The sequence below is a fragment of the Rissa tridactyla genome, chromosome 4 (genome assembly GCF_028500815.1).
Source record: "Rissa tridactyla isolate bRisTri1 chromosome 4, bRisTri1.patW.cur.20221130, whole genome shotgun sequence".
In the NCBI taxonomy this organism is placed as follows: domain Eukaryota; kingdom Metazoa; phylum Chordata; class Aves; order Charadriiformes; family Laridae; genus Rissa; species Rissa tridactyla.
The window spans coordinates 80098735-80122103 of record NC_071469.1 but is presented as its reverse complement, the minus strand read 5'-3'; the positions used below and the strand labels follow the sequence as shown (position 1 = coordinate 80122103).

Below are 23369 nucleotides of genomic sequence, written 5' to 3'. Positions count from 1 at the left end.
ATGTATTTTCTTTGTTTTTTTTCTACATGGATTTTGGAGCAACACTTCAAAGTTGGCTTTTGTCATTAAAGTAAATGCAGTTTCCACAGTCATATACATATAAATCATGACCAGTTCTTCTATTGAATTAACCTTTCTTAAAGATGGGCTACGCCCACCCTCTATTTTGCAAGGACATAGCAATCTCTTTATAACTTGTTGTGCTGCTTCTTAAAATGCAAAATAGGCTTTGTCTTTTTTTCTTAAAGCAAACAAACACAGAAATATGAGTAAGATAAATACTTTAATGACTAACAAAATTAATGCAGATAGTCACTTTCATGTAACAGTGGGGAATCTGCAGGTTTGTTCGTTTGCTTTGGGGTTTTTTAGTACAGCTATCTACTATGGCTAACACTGTTAGAGTATACCTTTCTTTTTCACCTTGAAAATATCAGTAAGCATCTATGTTTATTTCAGTCATCGTGCTCTCTTGTACAGATAGAAATAACATAAGAGTAGATGTTCAGTTACACTAACCAGTGATTTCCCTTCTTGAAATGAGGTGGATACAGAAAGAAGTCTCCTAAAAGGAATTAAGAAAATCTGACTGGCTTTCACTAAAACCTGTGCTGTTTCTATAAATAGTCCAGAGCTGTTGTGTGTGTGTGTGTGTAAGTGCAAAAGAACAGTGCATGTTTCCTGCAGAACAGCATGGATATGCAGGCAATTACAGAAGATAAATGGGCTGAATATTTGTCTTATTATCTTCCTTTTGTCATGTTATATGGATGAGTGGATATAGTGTGTATGGGCCATCTTCTCTTTGTTCCGTGCCCTTTTCATCCTCTTCATTTTTAATCTCTTCCATCTCTTGCCTTTCTCTGGCAATGTCTATCCTTCTAATGCTCTCAACAACCCTTAAGATGTATTCAAAGCAAGCCTAGGTAGCAAATGTTTAAGGGCCTTCCTTTGCCATTACTTTTATCTCAGGTGATAGTACGATAAAGAAAAGAGGTGTCTCTGACTAATACTCTGTATGTGTGCTGTCCTTATCTCTGTGACATTGGTAGCAAAAAGGTGGAGAGAGGACTTACATCTGTTCTTCCTCAGAATACTGGACAGGGACACCAGAAGCAGTATTGCCTTAAACTGTGTGCGTTTACATGACCCAGTATAATTTGGATCGCAAACAGGAGGTTTTTGGCTGAAAACAAGGCTTATCAATGTACAGGATGAAAGGAAAAGAAAGAAGGAAAAAAAATCAGTCAGGATATTTTTAGACCTTTTAGACTGCTTCCATTAACCCATTTTTGTGTGCGTTTTAAAACAACAAAGCAATCACTTTGTGTCCTAAATCCATACTACTTCCTGGAAAAATATTTTTGAATCTCGAAGACTAATTTGGACCATACAAGTCAGTAAGATGGAAGGAAGATGTCTAGAGAAGAGCCAGATTCTGTAGGATGGTGCAGTGGAGAGCTAGTGCTGACCCAGTGTCCTGCATGCACTGCATGTGGGGCCACACACAGAGCAATCAGAACAGACATACCAAACTACTTCTACTAAAAGTCTTGTAGCACTTTCAGAAGGATGAAGAACGAGCTTTGTTATTTCTGATAAACTGAAATTCAAATAGTTGTAATGCACCTGAATTTGCAATGGAACACAGCATTCCTCTGCTCCTTCTTTTTTCCTCTTTTAAAGTCTATTACATATCACTGTGACAGGACTGTTCTTCAGTGTGGATGAAAGATAACTCTGGACTTAGCTCCATATTCTATTATGATACAGGAAGCAGAAGTAGTAAGTATCTAAAAATGCCACTTGAACATGGTTTGCTAATATAAGCAACAGCACAAACAGTGCAGGATTGCATGGCTGCGTTCAGTATCAAAGGGATATAAGGGTGGGTTTGATTGCTTTGTTTTTAATGGAGGAGAGTGGTGAGAATTCTACTAAAGGACACTGAAATACGGGAGACTGACCTTATAAATGTAGAGATATTTAGTTGGTAAACATAATAGAGGTTAGTGCTTCTGCACCTTATATTGAGCTTCTACTTTATGATATGTACACTGTAGAAGAGGCTATCATTAAGCCAACAGCAGCACAGCCACTGAGGCAGACTGAGGGGCTTCTTTTATTCATGAATCTGTTATTTGCTACAGACTTTTACTCCACGAATTATAGTGCATACTTTTGTACTACTGTTTAAAGATCTGATAGTTTTTACCTGTGTGAACATCAAGGAGAAATAAAGAAAAAGCAGCAAGCTTCTATCTTTGTTTTTAAAATAATTGATTTTTCATTTTCTTCACTTCTTTGCATGAAATATTTTAGATCACATAGCCTGCAGACTGCTGTATAAATTTTTAAGAGTGAAGACATTAACCATACATTGCAAATTCTTATTACTATTCTGTTGTTGAAATAGGCTTATGGAATAATATAAAAAAAATCCCCTGAACTGGCGTAATAAACTGTGCATTGTTTACAGGAGTCAAGACTTTTTTTGCTGGCGTTTATTAAAATTCTCTGAAATGAATCCAAGCTGCAAAAAAAGATTGTTAATTTGTCTATTGAAGTATATAGAGAGAGATTCACAAATGACTGGCTCCTATTTCTATTTAAAAATAAGAATAGTATAGTTAGTTTTATAGTAAACAGGTGCTCAACCCAATATTGAGAAATCAGTGTGTTGCTTAGAAAAACAAGTGCTTTAGGCTGCAAATCTGACATGTGCTTGTACTTTCTGGCAAGATGCATTCTTCAGATTTCATGGGATACAGTACTGCTCTGAGCTCCCTATGGTATGTCTTTCCTCTGCTTTTTCTGCATGCCCTAGGGATCTTCACATATAGAGAAAACAGACTAGATTTGCTGTGCGGCTCTGAGAGCAGCGTCTGTCTTCAGTGATGACAGTGGGGGATCTATGCATGCAGGGCAAGCTGAATATCAAACTGGGGAGCAGTCATGCACAACTGAGAAACAGTGTGAAAAATTCCACCAATTTTTTAAATAAAGACTTAATCATTTAGAGTATTACACATTCTTAGTATAGTGGTAATCAGAATCCTAGGGATAAAGATGACAGGCGTTGCTTAAAGCAGGATTCACTGTTTTATCTCTGTGCTGTACTCCCTGGATTAGGCAGCACCTTGTACACATATAGTCCAAATAGACAGTAACTGGCAACACACAGGTCATGCATGTTAGAAAATCTTGCCAGGATGCCTGCTTCTTTCTGGCAGATACAGCCTACAGTAACAAATGCTTGATCTTAATTATATACTATGTTTTGCCTTATGGGAATGAATCCTTTACTGTGTACTATTCTTAAACCTAGCTCCTAATTTGCCCCGTGTGCTAAAATTAATGTTACTTTCAGTAACTGCTAATCACAGTATCCCAGCTTTGACTTCCATTTTTTTTCCCCCTCGTTAAGGCTAAACATTAATGTTATCTATTAATGTGGTGGGGACATTTGTGATGTCATATCCTATCTTATTCTCTGGCCAAGATTATATATACAACATAAATCACTTATACGTGTGTTGGTTGCTTTTAAGGACGCCGATCAAGTGTAGGGTCCCCTGATGTTAGATGCTGCACAAATTCAAAGTGATTGACTGATCTTCTTGTAAGGAACTTCTGCAACTTAGAAAGACAAGGTAAAGTGGGGGAAGGAAAAGAGACACCCAACTTTATGTAATTCTGTCTGGTCACCTCCTTTTCCTTCAGAAAGCTAATTAAGTGCATTTCTGATTCAAGCCATTTTTAGCTCAGAAACACAAACTGTAAATTCCAGGGAATTAGATTTTTCTCTCTTCCTAGCATTTGGTGACATTTGCTAATTGATAAAAGGAATACTGGATTGCATCTGTTGCTGCTTTTTTAGGAAAACAATTCTATTGCTAAGGATGAAAACACAGCAGTTTTTGAATCCCACATGCTATTATTATTCATAGTCTGTATATATTCCCTAATCTCTTGTGGTCTCAACAGGACATCTGCAGACTGGTAAAAGGAGTATCAAAGAGTAGTTAAGGTGGGTGCCTATAACTTAGCCTATTAACAGCTCCGGTGATTTCCTCATATTGGAATATACTGCAAGATTGCCACAGAATGAAGTAACAGAGATGAAGGTATGCATCAGGCAAGACATATTGTAGCTGTTTGTAAATCTTACCCAGAGCATGCTAGTGGAGCTGCCAGCCCATTTTTAGTCCTCCTCACAAAGCCTGATAGCAGAAGTGGGCTTCACCAGCTATTAACAGTGACTCCAGCACCTTTCTAAGATCCAAATTTTGTTAGCCATTAGCATGCCAGCAGGATATCTGCACGCACTCAAGTCTATTCTCAGATATAACAGTTTCATCTCACTCCAGCTGTTTCCAGTAGGGATTCCTCTCTTTAAGATTGCCAAAGAAACAAATTGGGAGCCCACATCTCTGCAGAAAAACCAGGTTAACTGATTCAGGAAGTAGATGCAGTTCTCCCACGTCCCTTTGATCAAAATCCTCTGCAGAACAATTCACGCTTGGATGGACTGACAGAGTCCCCTCCAGGTTTGCTTAAAACATTTAACATTTCTGATCCCTTCCTCCATTAGAGATGTATAAGCAGCTGTGGGCTACTTCATTTTACTAGTTGCTCCTGTTACTTATAATCCATTCCTAGCTATGTCTGCCAGCAGAACTTCTGCCAGAAGAATGGCATCTTTCATTTTTAAAATAGAATCTTTCCTTTTTATATGAAAGATCTTTTTTCATCTCCAAACTGTGTGTAGCAAGAGACTGATGAGAAGGCTGCATGTGCAAACCATGTTGATGAGGAGTTCCAAAAATCTTATTAAAATATATACACTGACTTAAAAGTTCAGACGGTTTCCCTGTAGCTGACAGAACTGATCCTGCTGTACATGACTATTCTGAATACATCTTTCCCAGAGATTACTTATTCCTAGAACACTAGGATAGTGATACTTCTGACTTAAAAATAGATCTGATTGTACCAAACTTCTTAATCTCTCGTTCTTTATTATCAATGTAGTGTATTTTTCAGTGGAAATCTTTTCAGGAATGTCTATTATGAAATTAGTATTAAAAGTTCTGCTGTCTTCTGTCATGTCTGACAATAATTTGTGTACAGAGTATAATTTTTTTTTTCTAGCTTCTCACTCTCAGTCCCTTAAAAAGAGACTTGTCTGTGCTCATGGATTTCACTGTATTCTAAAGGAGGTTTTGTGAAATGTTTTGTTAACATATTGGTAGTCCTTTCCTGCTGCATAGTGGGTCAGCTTTGTAAAAACAGAAAATGGAGTGGAGCACAAAGATAAGCTAAAAGAAATGTGGATTTTTTTTCATGAAAAGTTACCTGCTGATTTTTTATTGAAAAATTTACGCTTCCCCACCACTTGCAGTATTTGAGGTGGCCGTTGTCAGTCAAATATCAATAGAGGTAGCAAGCTATTTCATAGAATCATTTAAGTTGTCCAAGGCTATAAGTGCTTCATTAATTAAAAAAATGAAGTATATAAGGCAGAAAAGCAGCAAGCTTGTTTGCAGTGCAAGAAGCCCAGCTGTATCCAAGACACTACGGTTCAGATTTTGCTTCAGTCCAGATAAGCGTGTCCATCCCTATGTGTGTAACCTGGTTTGTGTGTAAACAACACGTACAAGAGTATGCACAATTTCCAGTATAATTGCAGATGTTTATCAGCTCTCTTCACCATTCCTGCAATGAATTATATTTCAAATTTCTGACAGGTTCATAAACGATGCATAGCTTATAAAGTTTCATTTTGGGGGCAATTTTTCTGTCTAATCTCTCTCTGTGAATTAAACCTTAGGGAAGGTGCTGGAAATCTTAGCTTTTTCATTAGATAGGGATACATAATTCAATAGCTCCTTTAGTTTCAATCCAGTGTTATTCTGTACTCCGGCTACAACTGCATACCTCATTCATACATTGAACTCTTCTGTTATTATCAATGTAATTATAACCAATTTGTTCTGTAGAAAAATTAGCCGTCACCATCAACTATGCCTTAGGAAAACTAGGGAGTTAATTTTCAAGTTATGCTACTCTGGGAGTGATGCATTTTGGATATTAAGTTTGTGTATGTATTAATAGCAAGGCATAAGACATACCACCAAACACTTTCCTTGTTTATAACACAGCAGCTTTTTGAATCCTGTTCTAGTTACTTGAGTTACTTCTGCTTAACTGCTCAGTGGTGCAAGCTGTTTGGTGCTTAGCTTTTTTTGAGTGCAAGTGGATACCATTTTTAAGTAAAAATTTAAATTCTGATTCACACTTGATAGTGCCTTCATTAGGGCTGCTGTAGCCTCTACAGTCAGTACTTTGCTTTTGGTTTTAGTGAAATCATTAACTGATTTTTAAATGACCTTTTTTCTCTGCTTGTTTTCAGCTTTTTGGGACATTATTACACCTTTTGATTTTGGAAACAGGAGGCCATAATTCCTAGCTTTTGTGTGGAAGGAAGCATTACTTCCTAACACTACTTGTTTGTGAGAAATTAGCTGTTAAAATCATGCCAAAATGCAAATGAGGGGGCTGAGCAGAATGGCAGGAAGTTAATCATAGTACGCCACATTCTTGCAACCTGCCAGAGTTGGAAATAGTTCTGTAGCTCATTGGAAGGCTGGGAATGTCGACTTTCCAGAAGTGGCAGTAATTTGTTTCTAGCCCTGGCTGCTTGTGGAATTATTGGGATAGAAACTACAGAATTCTCTTTTTGGGCTTTTCAAGTTAATCGAATATAATATAAAACTAATGTACATCAGGACTTCACTTAGGGTTTGTGGGGTTTTTTAACCAAATAATAGCATATGGAAATGAAAGAGTGAGCATATTTGAAGAATAGGAACAAGCACTTGGCAAACACATTTTGGGGGAATAGCAGATATGAGGAAATTCAAGATAGATATATTTACTTCCAATGCATAACAGGAACATGTCTTTATTAAGAAAGCAGTTCTTTTCTCTCTTGTGAAGCAGAGGGTTATAATGCTTTATTGTTGTAGAGCAGTTGCATTTTGCAAGCTGTGCTAGGATTAAAGAATGATTCTAGGGTGTTTAAAATCTCATTAAGAACTGAAGACAGGAGGAAAGGGCTTTGTCTTTCAACAACCAAACCGCATCGAGCACCTTGGCCTCCAACAGGTGACATACACCACTGAGAAAGCAGGTGGGCATTGGCTGGGCTCCACTTCAGCAAAACCTGCAGCTATTGCAACCTCAGTGCTGTTGTGGTCCATCACCGCTTCCACCCAGCACTCCTGGCTGGCAGATCTGGGCGAGAGCAAATAATCAACGTGAGACAATGGGATTCAGTGTGAGACTTTTAAAAGTTTTGCTGAACGCTATGGAGAGAGGCAGTAAGAAGTATATTAAGATGTTTATTTAAATGAGACGTTATTATTGATAGCTGAGGAAGAACGTAGAACAAGTGTAATAGATTAATAGTGTAATCTGAACTACCACAAAGTGAGCGTGATGGGCGCGCTTCTGCCCTGAGGTATACAGACAAAAAATATAACCTTTGTGGATGACAGGAATGTCCATTTGCATTCCATGTTAAGAACAGAAGATTAAACTGTTTCTAAGTACAATTAAAAGATACATGATTTTTCACAATATACTGTGCTTCACTGTACTTCATATATGGTTTAGCAGAACTCTCCCAGTTCTGCACATAAAGCTATTTGTATGGAGAGAAAAAAAAATTACTGCCACTGTAGGTAGAGCTTCCATGCAGAATTTAAGATGCAACTTGTGAAGTACGGAGGCTTACTTTGAATGTTATTCCCAACAGCTTCCTTTTGGGATTAAATCTATGTGCCTATTTATAGGAATGCTTTTTTTCTTCGTGATTAGATGTAATAATCGGACTATATGAAGACTTCAAGTGAAGAGAGATAAAAGGAAATGTATGATGCTCAGCAACGATAGGTTGTTTCTGTAGTCATGGCAAGTGATGCATTTAGAATACTAACAGCTCATTGAGTAATGGCTTTGTGCAATTTATAGATTATGAATAGTACAAAAAACTTCCTGTAGAAGGTCTTTTTACCTGTACACTGGTGTGATCGTTAAAGAATGGCATGAGGTCTGTTCAGGAGAAAACCTGTATAGTCAAATTTGCAGCAATCACGTATTTCTGAAATGTAATTAAATCTTTGCATGTAGAAAGTAATTAAGAAGTAGAAGTGTCAGTTGTATTTTATGGTTGGTTTATGTTGGTTTATGATATTTAAGTATGTTACTTAAAGAGGACGTAGAAAAAAAAATCTAAATGCCTTTTCTCCCCCATGTAAGCCTTATGTTTCTATGTTATCTAAACTCAGCTGATGGTTTGCACCTATATAGGGAGACAGAGAGTTATTGAGAGCAAGTATTTTCCGTCTCTCAATTATTATGCTACTAAATGAAAAATATTTATTTAAACCCTCGAGATATCTGTCCTTCAGGCCAGGAACATGGGATTTTGTAGGCTGTGGAAACATTCTGGATTTAAAACAGACTTCTTTACAACTTTCATACCATGGGAGGACATCAATGCATATCAGAAACAGTTCTCCACTCTGCAGTAATGCCTTGTTGGCTTCAATAATGCAAGCAGACGCTCCAGAATTTCCTAATGGAATAATTTAATAATTAAAAAATCCCTGACGGTTCAAGTCTGCTATTGCTAAAAAAGATACAGTGTTGAAACAGTCTCTCGAGGCACAAGGTTAACTGCCATATCTAGCTTTATTTTCTAACAGAAACCCTTGCCCATTGTCGAGGTGTATAAATTAAACACCACAGACAAAGAAATGCTGGGGTGAGGAGCCTTCCTCAGTTGTGTTTACCTCTGAACCTAAAGAAGTTAGAAACAAGATTTAAAAGCCTCAAGCGGACGAGACGCACAGGTGAATACCTGCCAGGCAGCAGCGTGTGACTCGGGTGACTGATTTGGTTAAAACCTTGCTGAAAACGGATCTTGCTCCCGACAGCAACTGCAATAACCCGATCACTGTCAGGCAGCTCGTTAGCAGAGTTCAGAAAGCAGAAGGTATTTTTACGGTGAAAAGACTGGAACGTGGTCTCCAGTCTCAGTGTGTCTCAGGAATACACGGGGCACCGCGGCAGGATCGCTGCCACCGTGACCCACCTTTCTCCAGGCTGTGACACTCCCCGCCCTCCCCCCCCCCCGCCATAAACCGAGGTGCTCCCGCAGCCCCGAGCCGGAGCCGGCACCGCAGCGTTGGCTTTCGCGCGGAGCAGGGCAGAGCGGGGCTGGGGACCCGCCAGCCGCCCGCCGGGGAAGCGGTGCGTTGGGGCGGCGTGGGGGGCGGCAGCTGCCCGGGAGGAGCAGCCCCGGCACCGGCGGGGCGGCCGCCCCCTGCGCAGCCCCCGTGCCCCTCGTACCAAAGTTTCCGCTGGCGGTGGGAGGGCGGCTGGGGCAGAGTCGGGGGTACCGCGGTCTCCCCTCCGGCTTCTCCCGGGGCTTCTCCCGCGGCTTCTCCCGCGGAGGGCGCCGTGCCGCCCGCGGCTCCTACCTTCCAGCACCGAGCAGAGTTTGTGCAGGGCCATTGTCTCCCGGCGGGCCGCAGCGACGACGGCGGCGATCACCGGCGCTCCATGGCCGCGGCCGGGCGCGGCGGCGGCCCCCCGCGAGGGCGCTGTGGCCCGCGGCTACGGTTCGGCCGGCCCCCGCCCGCCCGCGGCCATGCCCGCCGCCCCCGCGCGGGGCGCGCTCAGCTGCCTCCGCCGCCCGAGCCCGGAGCCTCCGCCGCTGCCGTGCTCAGTCCCATCTAGAGCGGGGCGCGGCGGGCTCCGTCGGGGCTCCCCTGTCCCGGGGTAGGGGGTGGGGGGGGGGGGGGGGGGGCTCCCCGTCAGGCGGTCTGAGCGCAACCAGCAGCTCCCAGCCCGACTGAAGCGGCTGTCGGCAAATGAAGCTCATTTAAGATGTGAGGGGTGTTTGCCTGGATGAGCCGCTTGTACGCATGTGCCCGCCCCCCACGGAGCCCCGCAAGCAGCCGCAGCCGGCGGGGCGGCTGCGCTCCTCCCGCCCGGCCGGGAACTGAGCGGGGGCGGCGGTAGCGGAGGGGCAGCAGCCGTCCTCGCCCCGTCCCTACGGGGAGCCGGTATTGGCCCCGTTGAGGCATCGCCGCCCCGCTCCCGCGCCGTGCATCATGCCTCAGGCCCCTTCCTCCCCGCCCGTCTGCCGGGATTTGCCCGTCTGCCGAGAGGGGACCGGCGGCGCTGGCCGCCCGGAACGCGTCCACGGCGACCGGAGCGGAGGGCGCGAGCCTTCGGCCTCTCTCCGGGACACGGCGGCTCGGGTGAGCCTGAATCCCGGCTGCCCGCCTTTGTTTGGGATGTGAGTGTGGTCCTGGTGGGGTAGAAGGAAGCCAGTCCTCCCCTTCGTCTTCTGATCCTCCCCTTCTCCCCCTCACTGGTGGCAGAGAGCCCGGGCGGCCCCAGCCGTGCGGCGTGCCCAGCTGCCTGCCTGGCTGCAGTGTGCTGCCTGCAGCTCAGGCGCCGGGAAGAGCCCATCACACGCTATTGTGCGGCTGTTGTCTGACAAGAGTGACAGCTAAAATGGAGCTATTACTTTACAAGAAGTTAATAAAAAGGCGCACTTAGCCTGCTGCCTGCCCTGGCTCCCATCCCTCTGGTTATCCATCACATCGGGTTAGCTTGTGAGGGGAGATGTTACTTAGGGAAAGGGCCCGAGGCGGGGGCAGGTGGCGATGTCGAGGGGGGGGATGACTGTGGCCCCCGGGAGAAGGGCTTTCCGCCGGGCAGGGCGGGCAGGGAGAGCCCCCGGCCGGCAGATCCCGCCACGGGGGCACCCGGTGGGGGCCGGGGCTCCGCGTCCTCCCGGACACCTCCGAGCTGGCGTTGGAGGTGTGTAAGGGCGAGAGCCGCTGCTGTTCCGGACAGCCGGGAGCATGGCCGCGAGAGGCTGCCGTACCGATAGACGACGTGTAAAATTACAGCAACACATGTAAGCCCATTAGAGATTTTTTCAAATCTCCCACAGGCAACGCGGGTTCAAGTATCTCAGGGTATTTCATATAGGATGTCTTTTCCCTAGCATTGCTGATTATGTGAGGCTGAGAGCTTCTGCTTAGCATCCCGAAGTAATGAAACAAGGAGATTTTCAGATCGGTGCGCGGAGCGTGTTGCCAAGCTTCACGCGGCGGGCAGGGGCGGTGGGAGCCCTCCCGGCCCGTCCACCGCGGGGGCTGCGGGGCCGGGCGCGGCGGCGGCGGCGGGATTCCCGTGCCCGAGAGCCGCCTCCAGCCCCGCTCGCAGGGTGCGGGAGGTCACGGTCTCCGCTTAACTCTTCTTCCCATCGCGGTCGTGCACAATGGTGCGAGTCTGAACCTCGGTACCGCACGCGGAACTCCGCTGTTCGAGCTCAGGCACTTTATGGAAGGAATTTGGAACCTACTCGATAGACTCATTAGATTTTGCAAACTGTAAATTAGATGCAGAATTGCAACTTGCGATTCTGTCTGCTTAAGGAGGAGGGCCGCTCACTACAGTCTCGAACGTGTTTGTGAGAGGCGAAGCTCTGATTTCTTTGTGGTTCAGAGCTGTGTGTTTGAACGTTAAGTTCTTTCTACGATGTTCAAAGGTCAGCACATCCCGTTAGAAAAGGTCATTCTCTTGCTTCAGATTATCGGTTAAATATTTCAGGCTCTTCAAGTCGATATGATTGTCAGTTATGGCGAACTAAGGCAGGAGGGACGGCGGAGCAGGGGGCCGAGCCAGCGTGGAGCCCTGCGGTGCGGGAGGTGCGGGAGGCGGCTCCCCTCCCGCCCTCTCTCCTAGCGCTCTAGCTCGGCCACGGGGCGCCGGGGAGACCCGGCGAGACCTTATAGTAAGGGTCCCGAGCTTTTCTGGGTATTAAAGATCCATCTCAGTGGCCTAAGAAGCTTGATGAAGTATTAAGCTTGATGCTCTGGCAAAACCCCAAGTTACATAATTATATTATTCCGCTTACTCGAATTGTCCTTTCAATTTTAAATAGAGATGATACAGCCCTTCTCGAAGGGTAGTTTTTCCATGAATTGTTAAATAGCTCCTGCATTCCAGTAGTGGATAAAGCAGTTTCTCTCTTCACCTCTTAACCATGTTTTTATAGTGGTGTGATGAAATGTTAGATTTTATTGTGAAAACTCCTATATAAAGAGAAGTCCTCATTAGATGGACCTACTTTGCATTTTTTTCTTTACTAACAAAAATGTTTACTATAATATCTCAAGAAAATATCTATCATCAGACTAATATTTTCTAGTGTATCTGTGCATCATCCACAGTTTTTTATCCTCTCTGCAAGTACATAAGCACAAAATTAAAATTGACTATGCTGTTGCGCAGATTGTTAGGAGACAGGGGGTTGCTTTTTTTTTCTCCTTCTTTTTGGAATGCACAGGGTAGCGGATGGAAAAATTTGGCTCAGATATTTTTATTACTTATGATGATATAACAAATGAGCAAACTAGCCTGACTGTCAGATCTCAAGCTGAATTTGCATTCAAGAAAAATACTTGTGGTCAATTGTCTTACACCAATGAAGTAGGAGAAAAACCTAGTAATATCTTGTGCTCAGTATCAGTTTGTAGTAATTGCAAAGACCCAATCTGCTACAGTCAGTTCAACTGAAAAGTTGAACTTCTAGTTTGTCCATCAGAAGGTTGAGCTATTACACGCTTGGGGAAGTGTAGTAGCTTTTCCATCCTGTTTTTTTCCCGGGGCTCCGCCAAGCTGTCAGTGTGGGGGACACAGGTAATAGCATCAACTTGTAGATTTGGGGCATATTCTGCCATCATTTACTGCCGCTTTCAGAGAAATCTATCATACGGACATCCCTGTCGGTTCGTCTTGCTAGAGTTCTTGTTATAGGCGGTGCTTTAAAATATTTTGTAGTAAGCTAGTGGCAAGTCTGAAGAAATTTTCACTTCCCATTTTCTAAGCCTGCGGAGTACTAGTTTCCAGGGAAGAAAATGGTGTGACACGGCGTTAGGCCAGCCATAAGCTGGAGTTAACTCGAGTTTGGGAGTTAAGAAAGGTGGAAGACAGCTTTTGGACAACCAGTTGTGTATTGGTTCTGCTGCTCTTTTGAGTCACCATGATTATTTTTGAATGGGAGTAGTTCACAGAAGGCAATGGGACTGCTCACTTTGATGTAGGTAAATACCTGGATGAACAGTTAAATCAGGTGCTTTGCTGCAATAAAAGGCTTGCATTTCCATTATTAGAACTGGTTTTGCCTCCTCCCAACAGTTCTTCCTTAAAACTTCCTTTGTTTTGCTGTTCTGCTAGAAGTTTTTAGTGTTACCTAAATTATTTGCTGCTTTTGAGTAGCAGATTGTACATCATAAATAGCCCTAGACCAGCAGTTTTTTACTACGTTTGAGGCTATTTAGATATTGTTTTCAAAAGAGGCTGCAAAAATATAAATGTCGACAGTGAATAATTATGAAAGGAAATTAGGAGTTACATTTTAACTGTTCTGGTACCTGTGTTTGTCAATAGGATTTAGGTGCATTTGATAAATCTTAATTATATACAATTTCTAATTAGAAAATGATGGAAGGTGCAAGTGCCTCAATATGGTAACGTAATCATACATAAATATGTGTAATTGGCTTTGTTATTTACTACTGAGTTAAGAACGCTGCAAACTTTCAAATAGTCATGAAGAATACTGATGGTTTTCAGAAAGCTTACTGTGTACTTCTCTGTCTTCTAGGCAATACAGTTATATTGAGTATTAGAACAGACCTACAAACTTTTCTAGCTTCAGTTGAGAAATTCAGGAATTTCAGAATAAGGTTAGCATATATTTTACAGTTTTTATGGATTGTATCATAGATGTGATCCCATTTTTCATTGAAGACAGGAATTAATTATAAAAATAGCGCTGTGTGGCTGATTATTTTCAAAGTGACAGCTGAGGCCAATATTACTCGTGCCTCAACAAAAAGATCCTGTTGCCAAAATGAAAAAAAAAAATTGAATGGATAATAGGGCTATTGAAACAGCATAACAATATTTCAGATTTAACATCTCTATTGCTCTTGATTTCTTGACACACATCTCAGTCTTTGATCCAAAAATTTGCCCATCCCTTTAGAATTAGTACTATTTATTTGCAAAGTTTGAGATTATTTTAAGCATAATTTTATTTTCTGGATTTAAAAGAATAATTCTTTTGGTTATTAAAACCTTCAGAATTGGCACGGTTAATGCTTTAACAAAACTAAGCTCTGATTATTATAATGTAGTAGAAACTTATGGACTGACGTCTCCTGCTCTATTTAGGTGTTATTTATTTGAAAGTAGTCATAGAAGTCCTGAATTGACTTGGTGCATTTATAGTGATTACTATTCAATTAACTGTAGCAAATGGTTTTTAATACAGCTGTCTGTTAAGAAAGCTGCCCTCATCATAGGAGGAATATCACATGATATAGAATATGCCAACTAATCTGCAGCAGAAAAGTTGGTTCTTTTTTGGGGGGATTATAGTGCATTAATGATAAATCTGGTAGGAAGATTCAATCTTAAAGCTTCTCATGGAAAATGAGAACAAAGAAAGATGGTATTTAAACAGCCATCTGTCAGCTGGCGTGTCAACAGTATTTTTATATAGGTGAGATTTCACACTGAAGAAGCCTTCCAAGCGCATTTCTCACCAGGGCTGTGTTATGGTGGATGCGCTTTGAAAATTTATGTAGTTAGAACTATTTCTCACTTCTCAGTTACTGTGACCATCACCTGGAACTACACTTCCTAATTGATGTTTCTTTCTTAAACTTACTGGTAGAACGGTAATAACCTTAGTCAAACATATTTTCGATGCTTATAGAATAGAAAACCAAAGTACGACATGAAACCTTTGACAACAAGTTTAACAATATTTAATGCCTTAATTCAAAATAATATGCATATACTGTTGTGAGCCAAGCTATGAGTAGTTAGAACCTGTGGTAAACTTTATTATAAGAAAGCTATTAAAGCGCCAATAATGTATTGTATCTAAAGTGATGCAATGATGCAGTATTGAGCATGCAAAATACCTTAAAGCAAAAGATATAGAGTTCATTGTTTTGTTAACTTGACAACAGCTTAAATATCAGCATGAGGTTCTTTCTTTCCTAATTGTTTTTCAAAAAAACATAAGGAGGCTAATCTATGTTTATTATATTGTGATAAAGGGCTACAGAAAACTTTGCTGCCACAGTGGCATTATGCATTTAGCCTTATTCTCCAACCATCTGAAAAAGGCAGGAAAATATATTGAATTGGGTTTCCTCTTAATTATGAAATCTGTTATTACTTTTGCTGCTGGGAGCAAATTCTATCAAAGGAGTTTAAAAACTCCAACAGCATTAAATATTTATCTAAAAAAATCTTACCTTTTCATGCCAGTCTAAGAGAAATATTAAAGGTGTGCATTAAGGAAATATGCTATCCTGAATAACAACAGTAATGTAATATGAAAGTCTCCTTTGTTGGCATCTGATCAGTTCGTATTAGAAATATCTCGTGGAACTTCACAGCTTCGTAGAGCGCTTATCAGCACTTTTCTGATTTTTGGCTCGGTGCTGCTGTATGAATGGGTCACTGTTCAGCACTGCCATGGTAACAAACTGTGATTCAGGGTGGACACAATCATTTCAGCTTTGTACTTGTTCTCTCTTTTCTGTTCCTGTATTGGCAAGAATGGTAGCGTTACAGGGCAGCAGGCTACAGGGCAAGTGCCAGACCAGAGGGAGATACCTAGTGCAGAGGTGATTGCCTGTAAGTCCAACACTGTGTAGTTTGTTGAGAAAGTGTGTTCTGGTTTAGCAAACAGTACTTATTAGGAATGCAAATCGACAGATTTAAATGCACAATTAATCATGTAAACTCATATCACTAAGGAATAACTATTAAAAAAAAGCGTGATTATTTTTAGAGACTCTTTCAGGATCCAAAGTACACTGAGCAGTTGTACCTTCATCGCCATTTTAAATCTATGAAGTTGAGCGACTTGTCATATGTGATTACTACAGCCTTATGAAATTTGGGCATAGTCGTGTACATAGGTAATGTACATGGCTTATTCTGAGTGTCCTAGTCTAATCTTAATTAATCTCTGTATATCTCATCCCTTAGCAATAAATATTAGGGAGTCAATCGCCACTGTCCTTCTACTCCAAAATGGTTGTTTTAACTTCTTTAAAAACAAAACTGAACAAAAAAAATCCCATACCCTTCCTATAATTAAAAAAAAAAAGAAAAAGTTCCTTTCATCATGACTTTAGGCCTTTCCAAAATAAATGTTGTTGTAGTTTAATTATAAAAGCAGTTTATGTAATGCTGATAAATTTTTATGATTTTAATTTTTTAATGTGTTTTCTTCTCTCTAGAACTAACACACATAAATACTGCATCTATCCCATGATGAGCTACTGAACTAGCATTAACATTGCAGGTTCCTTTTAGTTCGCAAATTCTTTAACTATTGCACATATGGATTTAAACAAAGAAAAATACAGAATACTTTAGGTTGAGCACCATTTAGTTACAACCAAAATAATTAATGATCAAGTCATCTGAAAAATTGCTCGAGCTTAACTTTCAGAAGTGCAGGTTATTTTTTCCAGGAATGTATAAACAACAAGACCAATTCACGTGGTACAAAGTATTCTGCTCGCTGAAATGCTAGATTTTATTTACACAGTTTTCTTTCTATCAAATATTACTAAAGAATTGGTGGTACGTAAACAATGGTACATGCAATATGATCCCTTTACTAAGAAAAATAAATTTACAGTTCTGTTAAATAAAGACCAAATGCTATTATATACAGTCTATTAACGGAAAGGCCTTGTGAAACATTCAGGTCTATTTTTAATACTTTCCAAATAAATACCAGATAATGCAACATTTACAAATAGCACACCAGCAGTATTTTCACAGTAATCATTTTACAAATCATAATTTACTATTTCAATTGAGCAAATGAGTAGTAGCTCCTTCATAAATATTAAGGCATGTCACATAGCATCAAAATGGAACCGATGAGCCTCCTGTCGCTTCTCTCTGTCATCTGCTTTCTGAAAAATAATAATAAAAAAACACTTTGTGGGATCTAGAGCAATACTGTTACAGAAATGAGTTGTCAAATGTTAGAGAATGGTTGATTTTTTCCAAGTCACTCATTTGACAAAAGGCAAAAAAGCTTAGTAAAAGCCCCAATAATTAGTTTTTAAATGATGTCAGTTTGAAATAGCAATAATCTACTCAAAATTGGCTTCTGCTGTTAATGCTCAGCTGTTTTAGTATTTGTGACCCATTATTTTCTATTATTTCTCATAATGCTTTTTAAAAAGGAATACTTCAAAAACAAAGAATGTTTCTTAGTATGCATTTATTTAGTCTGCATTATAAATTCCTCTGGAATTAAATTCCTCTGGATTAACTGTAAATGTCATATATGTTACACTTAAAACCAGAATCATTTTAAAACTGTCTGTTAAATACAAGTTTAGACAAAGATGGCAGTTCAACCAACAATTAACAGCATCAAGTAGGCTACAAACGTTCCATGTTTTTGTTTGTATTATGAAAATGTGAGGTAGGATGCACTTCTCTACTTATTTATGCAGAATATACATTGGTCTGCTGAGAAAGTAGTTTGGATGGTGCTTGGAAAAAAGGAGCCTATTTAAATTGTACCTATAATCCATGTAATATGTAAAACGTCCTCTCCCACAAGCCTCCTCTTGTGTTCTAAAGCAGTAACAGAGTATGAAAGCACTTAAAGGATTTTTAAACCTGTAGTGTGAACTTTTCTAGAAAAGTGTTTTTATCATGCCAGACAGTATGTGTAAATCCTAGCATAAGAGAATTTAGCAAAACAGATTTAAATGTTTTTTAGCTTGCTTATACCTAACTTTTTTTTTCCTATGAGTAAAATGAAGAAAAGCCTTTACAGTGTGCTGTTGTGTGGGCATTCAGATTTATATCTCAGTTGATAAATATACACGACAATTTTGGTAGAAATCAGTGCATGTGTTCTGCCATGAAAGTTTGTCATCTGCTTTGGCTTGAGGCCAAAAATTTCTTCATCACACAGTGTTTATGTATGATAGCAACTCCATTGGATTAACTATGGATTTTACAGCATTTTGTGGCAACAGGAAAGCTGTCAGTGAAGTTTAAGATGGATCAGTCTGGCTTTTTGGCAGGAACTTTATCAGTGTCAGTAGTATTCTGCATGTCAGAAATAGGGTGGGAAGAAGGGAGTGGCACACTCTTTCCTACATTGAAATGCTTGTCACATTGCACAAAATTTTATACTCTCACTTAGAAAGCAATTTTCACTCCATTTCTTGTATGCTTCCTGAAAAAATTGCTACTTCAAATTTGACAGTAACCGATACTCTGATGAATCCATCAAAACTTCTCTAGCAGTATTATCATCAGCGTAGTGTTCACATGACTACCCCCAAGACCACAAAGCAAGTTATAAAGAACCAGCATACAGGAATATCAAGGTCCTTAGCTAATGTAGCAGACTGTATTGTTGCAAGATGAATAATGGTATAAATTCTTCCTCAATTTCTCTTCCATTTGATGTATCGAAACTATAAACTAGTAACAGATTTAAAAGCTTCCCCCCCCCCAATAGATCCAAAATTTCTATGGCATGACAGAGCAACATACTATCCATAAACCCTAAAGTTATTTAAACAATATAATATTTGGTTGGCAGATGAGTGTATAAGAACTATTGTCAACAAAGGGCTCCTCCTACTACTTATCTGCAGAGGTCAAAATACATGGTTTATTTTAACTGCTGAATAAAACACTGCAGCTGACAGACAGATATATATCCTCTGGGGGAAGAGAAGAGATTGTAACTGCCAGTATATTTCCCCTTCCTTTTTTTTTCTCTAGGTATTCTAGAGATCTGTAAGGGAAAATAGCATTTAGATAGAACATTATTTTTATGAGAGGATTACTAAAAGAGGCAGTAAACCAAGAACAAGCTTAGAAACAAGGAACTTTGGAGTTTAACTCCCAGTCACGTCAATGATGCACAATACAGCTTTGGTCAAGATTATTATGTGTTCTGTACCTCAACCATTTCTTCTAAACATTGGTGAGGTAAAAATCAATTGGAGGGCCTTGGAAAATTATAGGAATTAACAAGTGTTTATACAGTTGTCTGAAAATACACACAATTTATCCAAATATTTGTGCCTATTTTGAGCAAGATGCAACTGTTGGAAATGAGTTTATAATATAACCATACACCACTTCATTCATATATACCTAATGGGGTTTAAAGTGGCTCAGAAAGCACCCACTCTGGGCTGAGTGCTTCCTTACATTACAATACACGGATTATTATATGAAGAATTATTTTAAACTTTGACATTAAATCTCCATTTCTCCAGATGGAATTACACGTACTTAATCCCTCCCCAACTCAAAGTCCAAGTATTTTTTCTGCTACTCTTGTTGCTTAAGATGTGTTGGAGACAGAATTAAACCCAGGCAGTGCATACTCTGAGCTACCAGGTAGCAATGCTTTCTTAGTACAGTAGGACATGCTAAGGACAGTCATCATAAACTTTGTATTTCTTTGCTTTTGTGTTTTATTTAAATATGAAGCATGTGCAAAGCCTATCTGAATGTTTAACAAGGTCATTTTATTTCCACAAGCACAAAATAACAAACAGTTCTAGCATGTCAAAATGTGCAGTAATTTTATTTGACAGGTAAGATTATGGTTTGGGTATGTAGTAGCACTTATTGGCAATCCTGCCAGTTGGATATGATTGGGAACTGAGCACAGTTAAGAAAAATGGGAACGCATTTCTTTTGTGACATGAAAGGCCCCTTTCAAAATGCTTCTTCAAATCAATGGATTTCTATACACTGCATGTATAATTCAGACACAGAGCAAAGCAGCCAATATGCACACGATTGACTCTGTATACAGTCCTGAATGCTAATGTCAGTGCGATCAGCAAAGATAGATACTGAAAGAGAGACATTTTCCTTATTTTTAGATTACCGGCAGAACTCAAGATAAGTAAACTGAGTTTATGTTCCATTTTCCAAAATAGTACTCCTTAAAACTCTGCAAAATAGAAAGCTTAGATATGAAATAAAACCGTCTCATTTAGCTGGGAATAACAGCTTAATGGCAAAAACTTATCCATATTGCTCTTCATTTGCCTTTTTAAGCATCTTACAGCTTAAATAAAAACAATGCCAATTTTTAAGCTTGCAGTAAATACTGAATTAATAATAAACACCTTTTGGGAATTAATGCAGTCTGTGTCAGAAATAATACTGTAGAAAACTACTCAAAAAGAACAATGTACAAGACTGTAAAATATTAGGAAGTGTTAAATAGTATAGAAAATATAGAAAAGAATCTAGTTAATTAAGCTTACCTTTTCTTGCCAGTGTAATATGCCAATTATTGCCAGGATGAAAACGCAGACACCAATTAAGGCTATAGCTGTTAGCAGCACAATGTTACTTGGGGTCAGATACAGCTTGGCACTCCAGCTATACAAAAGAAGAAAATCCAAGGAAACATTAATACCCTTCATTAGGAAGCAGAAAACAGATTTCACTTATAAAGACAAAAAGAACCTGCTACTGAACGACAGGTAACAACTTGGTTTACAGAAGCTAGTGGCTATACTTAGAGACCGAAGCTTAATGGTATTTACTTGGAAATATATGGCTTAATATAATTATTTTCAGGTAATGCCATGTCTAAATTCAGTTTCCATTTAACTTTCCAGGAATGCTATGGGTATCTTCAGGGATTGACTTCTGTCTCGTTAAGAGATTTAGCTCTTGCCTCTGCCCAGAACAGAGTAAAATCTGTAGGGAAACCTTCCACAAAACTGCCTGGGGCTTGGGGAGCTGGAGAAGCAGGGGGAAATAAGCCTGTAAGACAGATTGTTCCCTCCCCATGAGAAGCTCCTCTTTGGACAGGCTCATGGGGTCCAGCTGGTTAGGCATCTCTCAGTCTGAAGTCTACTCAGGGACAACTGCAGTTCTAGGCAACAGAACCAGTTGATTATGGCACGAGAATGCCAGAGCAAAAAAATTAAGCACTTTAAGGGCTTCTGGAAGACATCCCTTGAATGTTGCAGGGTCCTGTGGCTCAGTTAACACCCTTTTTGTAGTCCAGGCTTCCTGTCATGGGAAAGCCTTTAGCAGGAGGCTCTAGGCTGAGGCAGGAAACTTAGGCCTCGCAGGAAACAACATATCCGTATTAAAAAAAAAATAAAAAAATTAAGAAGTGTTTATTATGAAATCTGATTTCTTCTGGGGATTCTACCCTCTCCTATTCTACAGTGTCCATAAACTTACTTTATAGGGAAGTAAAAATAGTTTAAGAATAAGATGACAGAATATTTTTTGCATAACACATACCTTTAAATAACCTCAAGACTGTAACTACATTTTCTTTATCTGGCAGATGTTATTCCTGTGGTTGTTAATTAGCAACTCAAGTGGCACATCACTTCTCAACTGTTATTTGTCCTATAGTAAAATTAACTGCTGAAACTGATGTCAGAATCATTTCTGCATGATAAATGCAACTGACCTCACTAGTAGACCAAGCGGCAAAAAGCAGCTGGAATATGTGACTAATGTTTTCTCTAATAGCAAAGAGAGAAACATGCTGTCTTTCTGGGATAAACATTTTAATTGCAAAGTGAATTCAGTGTTCAAGCTCTTTAGTAACCAACCCATTCCCCTTTACTTAAAGAAAAACATTCATACCTGTGGCAACAGATACTGTCTTCAGAAGGGCTGAACTAAAGCTTTTATAGGCAACAAGACAGAAATTGCATGTTTGGTGAAACAAAAATGCTTGCTTCAATCATTACTATGCTTGCAATTTGTCAAAAAGAATGTTGGTAAATCTAGCAAATATGTTATTATTTGCAGGAGTTGAGCTGGGGATACATTTTGATCGTATGAGCTGGTAATAGATTTTGATTGTTTATAGGCACTATCTAAGAGTCTGTGTAAATACCTGAGAAGTATTCTGCCTAGTCACAGAGGCAACTACATCTATAGAACTAACCCCCCCACACCCGCCATCGTTCTTAAATTTACTTTCTATACAAGTGACTATTTTAAAGCCTACACATAATGCCTAATTTAAACTCTGAATTAATGTAATTTTGTGACATGCAAGTCAAAATGATGAAGTTACCTTCGAGGAACATTATGAGGATAGGGGATGACTATGAGCTGGGAGTTTGGTATGATGGCTGTCCATTCTTGTTTCCTTATGGACTTAAAGAAAAAACAAAGACTATGTCAATTACTAACAAACCAACATACTTAGAAGCAAAGAATTTTTCTGTTGAAATATACAAGAAGAGAAACAAAAAAAACCAACAACCACCCAGCTGCTTTTCTTTTTATTTTAAATACAAGTGATTATTCCCTTATGTTTGTATAAACCTTTTATTCTGAAAGCTCCAAAGTGCTTTAAAAAAAAAAACAACAAAAAAGTAAAAAGCAAAATAACTATTGCTGACATGAAACACAGCATCTGCTTAAAAAGTACAAAGCAACAACATAATACGGAAAGAAGAAAAGAACCAATTCTATAAAGGAGGCAGGCAAAGCAATTCTCCACAATTTGGCCAGTACGCTACTTCAAATACCTCACTTTTTAAAGTGGTACCATCTGATCTTTAAAGACTGAAAATGGTCAGGACCCTACTTTTATGTTTCACCTGAAGATTAGATAATCACGGTAACGTCTGCCTCCCATCGTACTGGCCATGGTTTTACCACTGAGGCAGAAAGGATTACGTGAGTTTACAGGCTGGCCAGACCAACCCCAGGAGTCTTACAGCTGAGACCATACTAATGGGACCATCAGATCGAATACTCGTTTACCATACAAACAAGCACTATATACCTGTGCTAACATTTATAGACAACTTCAGTCATCTTTTGGTCTTAGTGTTAGCTTCAGAGCTTATACACCCCCCAAAACACAGGCATAAAAGGTTCTTTTTGGCAAACTTTTCTTTATTGAAACTTACTACTTTGATATTCTTGCCTCTGAAAAGAAAAAAAGCGCGTCCCTAGCAGTATTTACATCCAAACTCTATTAGGAAAGGTAACACCATAAATATTAGGTTGACAATCTTAAATCTCAACTAACCTTTTCTCCTGAAGGACGAGGAATGCCAACATACAAATGGTCAAGGAAATTAGCGCTACGTCCCAAGCCTAGCACATTGTATGGCAACTGGAGAGCAAAATGTGCTGACTGGCTAAGCTGTCCAGCTGAAATA

General features: G+C 40.1%; 2 protein-coding genes across 2 annotated transcripts in view; both read right to left on the bottom strand.

Annotated features, from left to right (window-relative positions):
* NETO2 (neuropilin and tolloid like 2) overlaps window positions 1-9585 on the bottom strand; it is a 33039-nt gene extending 23454 nt beyond the window's left edge. The window contains exon 1 of the mRNA XM_054199306.1: window positions 9552-9585. Coding sequence (XP_054055281.1) covers window positions 9552-9585 — 34 coding nt within the window. The remainder of the gene's footprint in view (window positions 1-9551) is intronic.
* A 5312-nt stretch (window positions 9586-14897) lies between these two features.
* ITFG1 (integrin alpha FG-GAP repeat containing 1) overlaps window positions 14898-23369 on the bottom strand; it is an 86149-nt gene continuing 77677 nt past the window's right edge. Inside the window, exons 15-18 of the mRNA XM_054199154.1 lie at window positions 23237-23361; window positions 22268-22350; window positions 20475-20592; window positions 14898-17117 (exon numbers count right to left, since the gene is read on the bottom strand). Of these exons, the coding sequence (XP_054055129.1) occupies window positions 17058-17117; window positions 20475-20592; window positions 22268-22350; window positions 23237-23361 (386 nt within the window). The 3' untranslated portion in view covers window positions 14898-17057. The remainder of the gene's footprint in view (window positions 17118-20474; window positions 20593-22267; window positions 22351-23236; window positions 23362-23369) is intronic.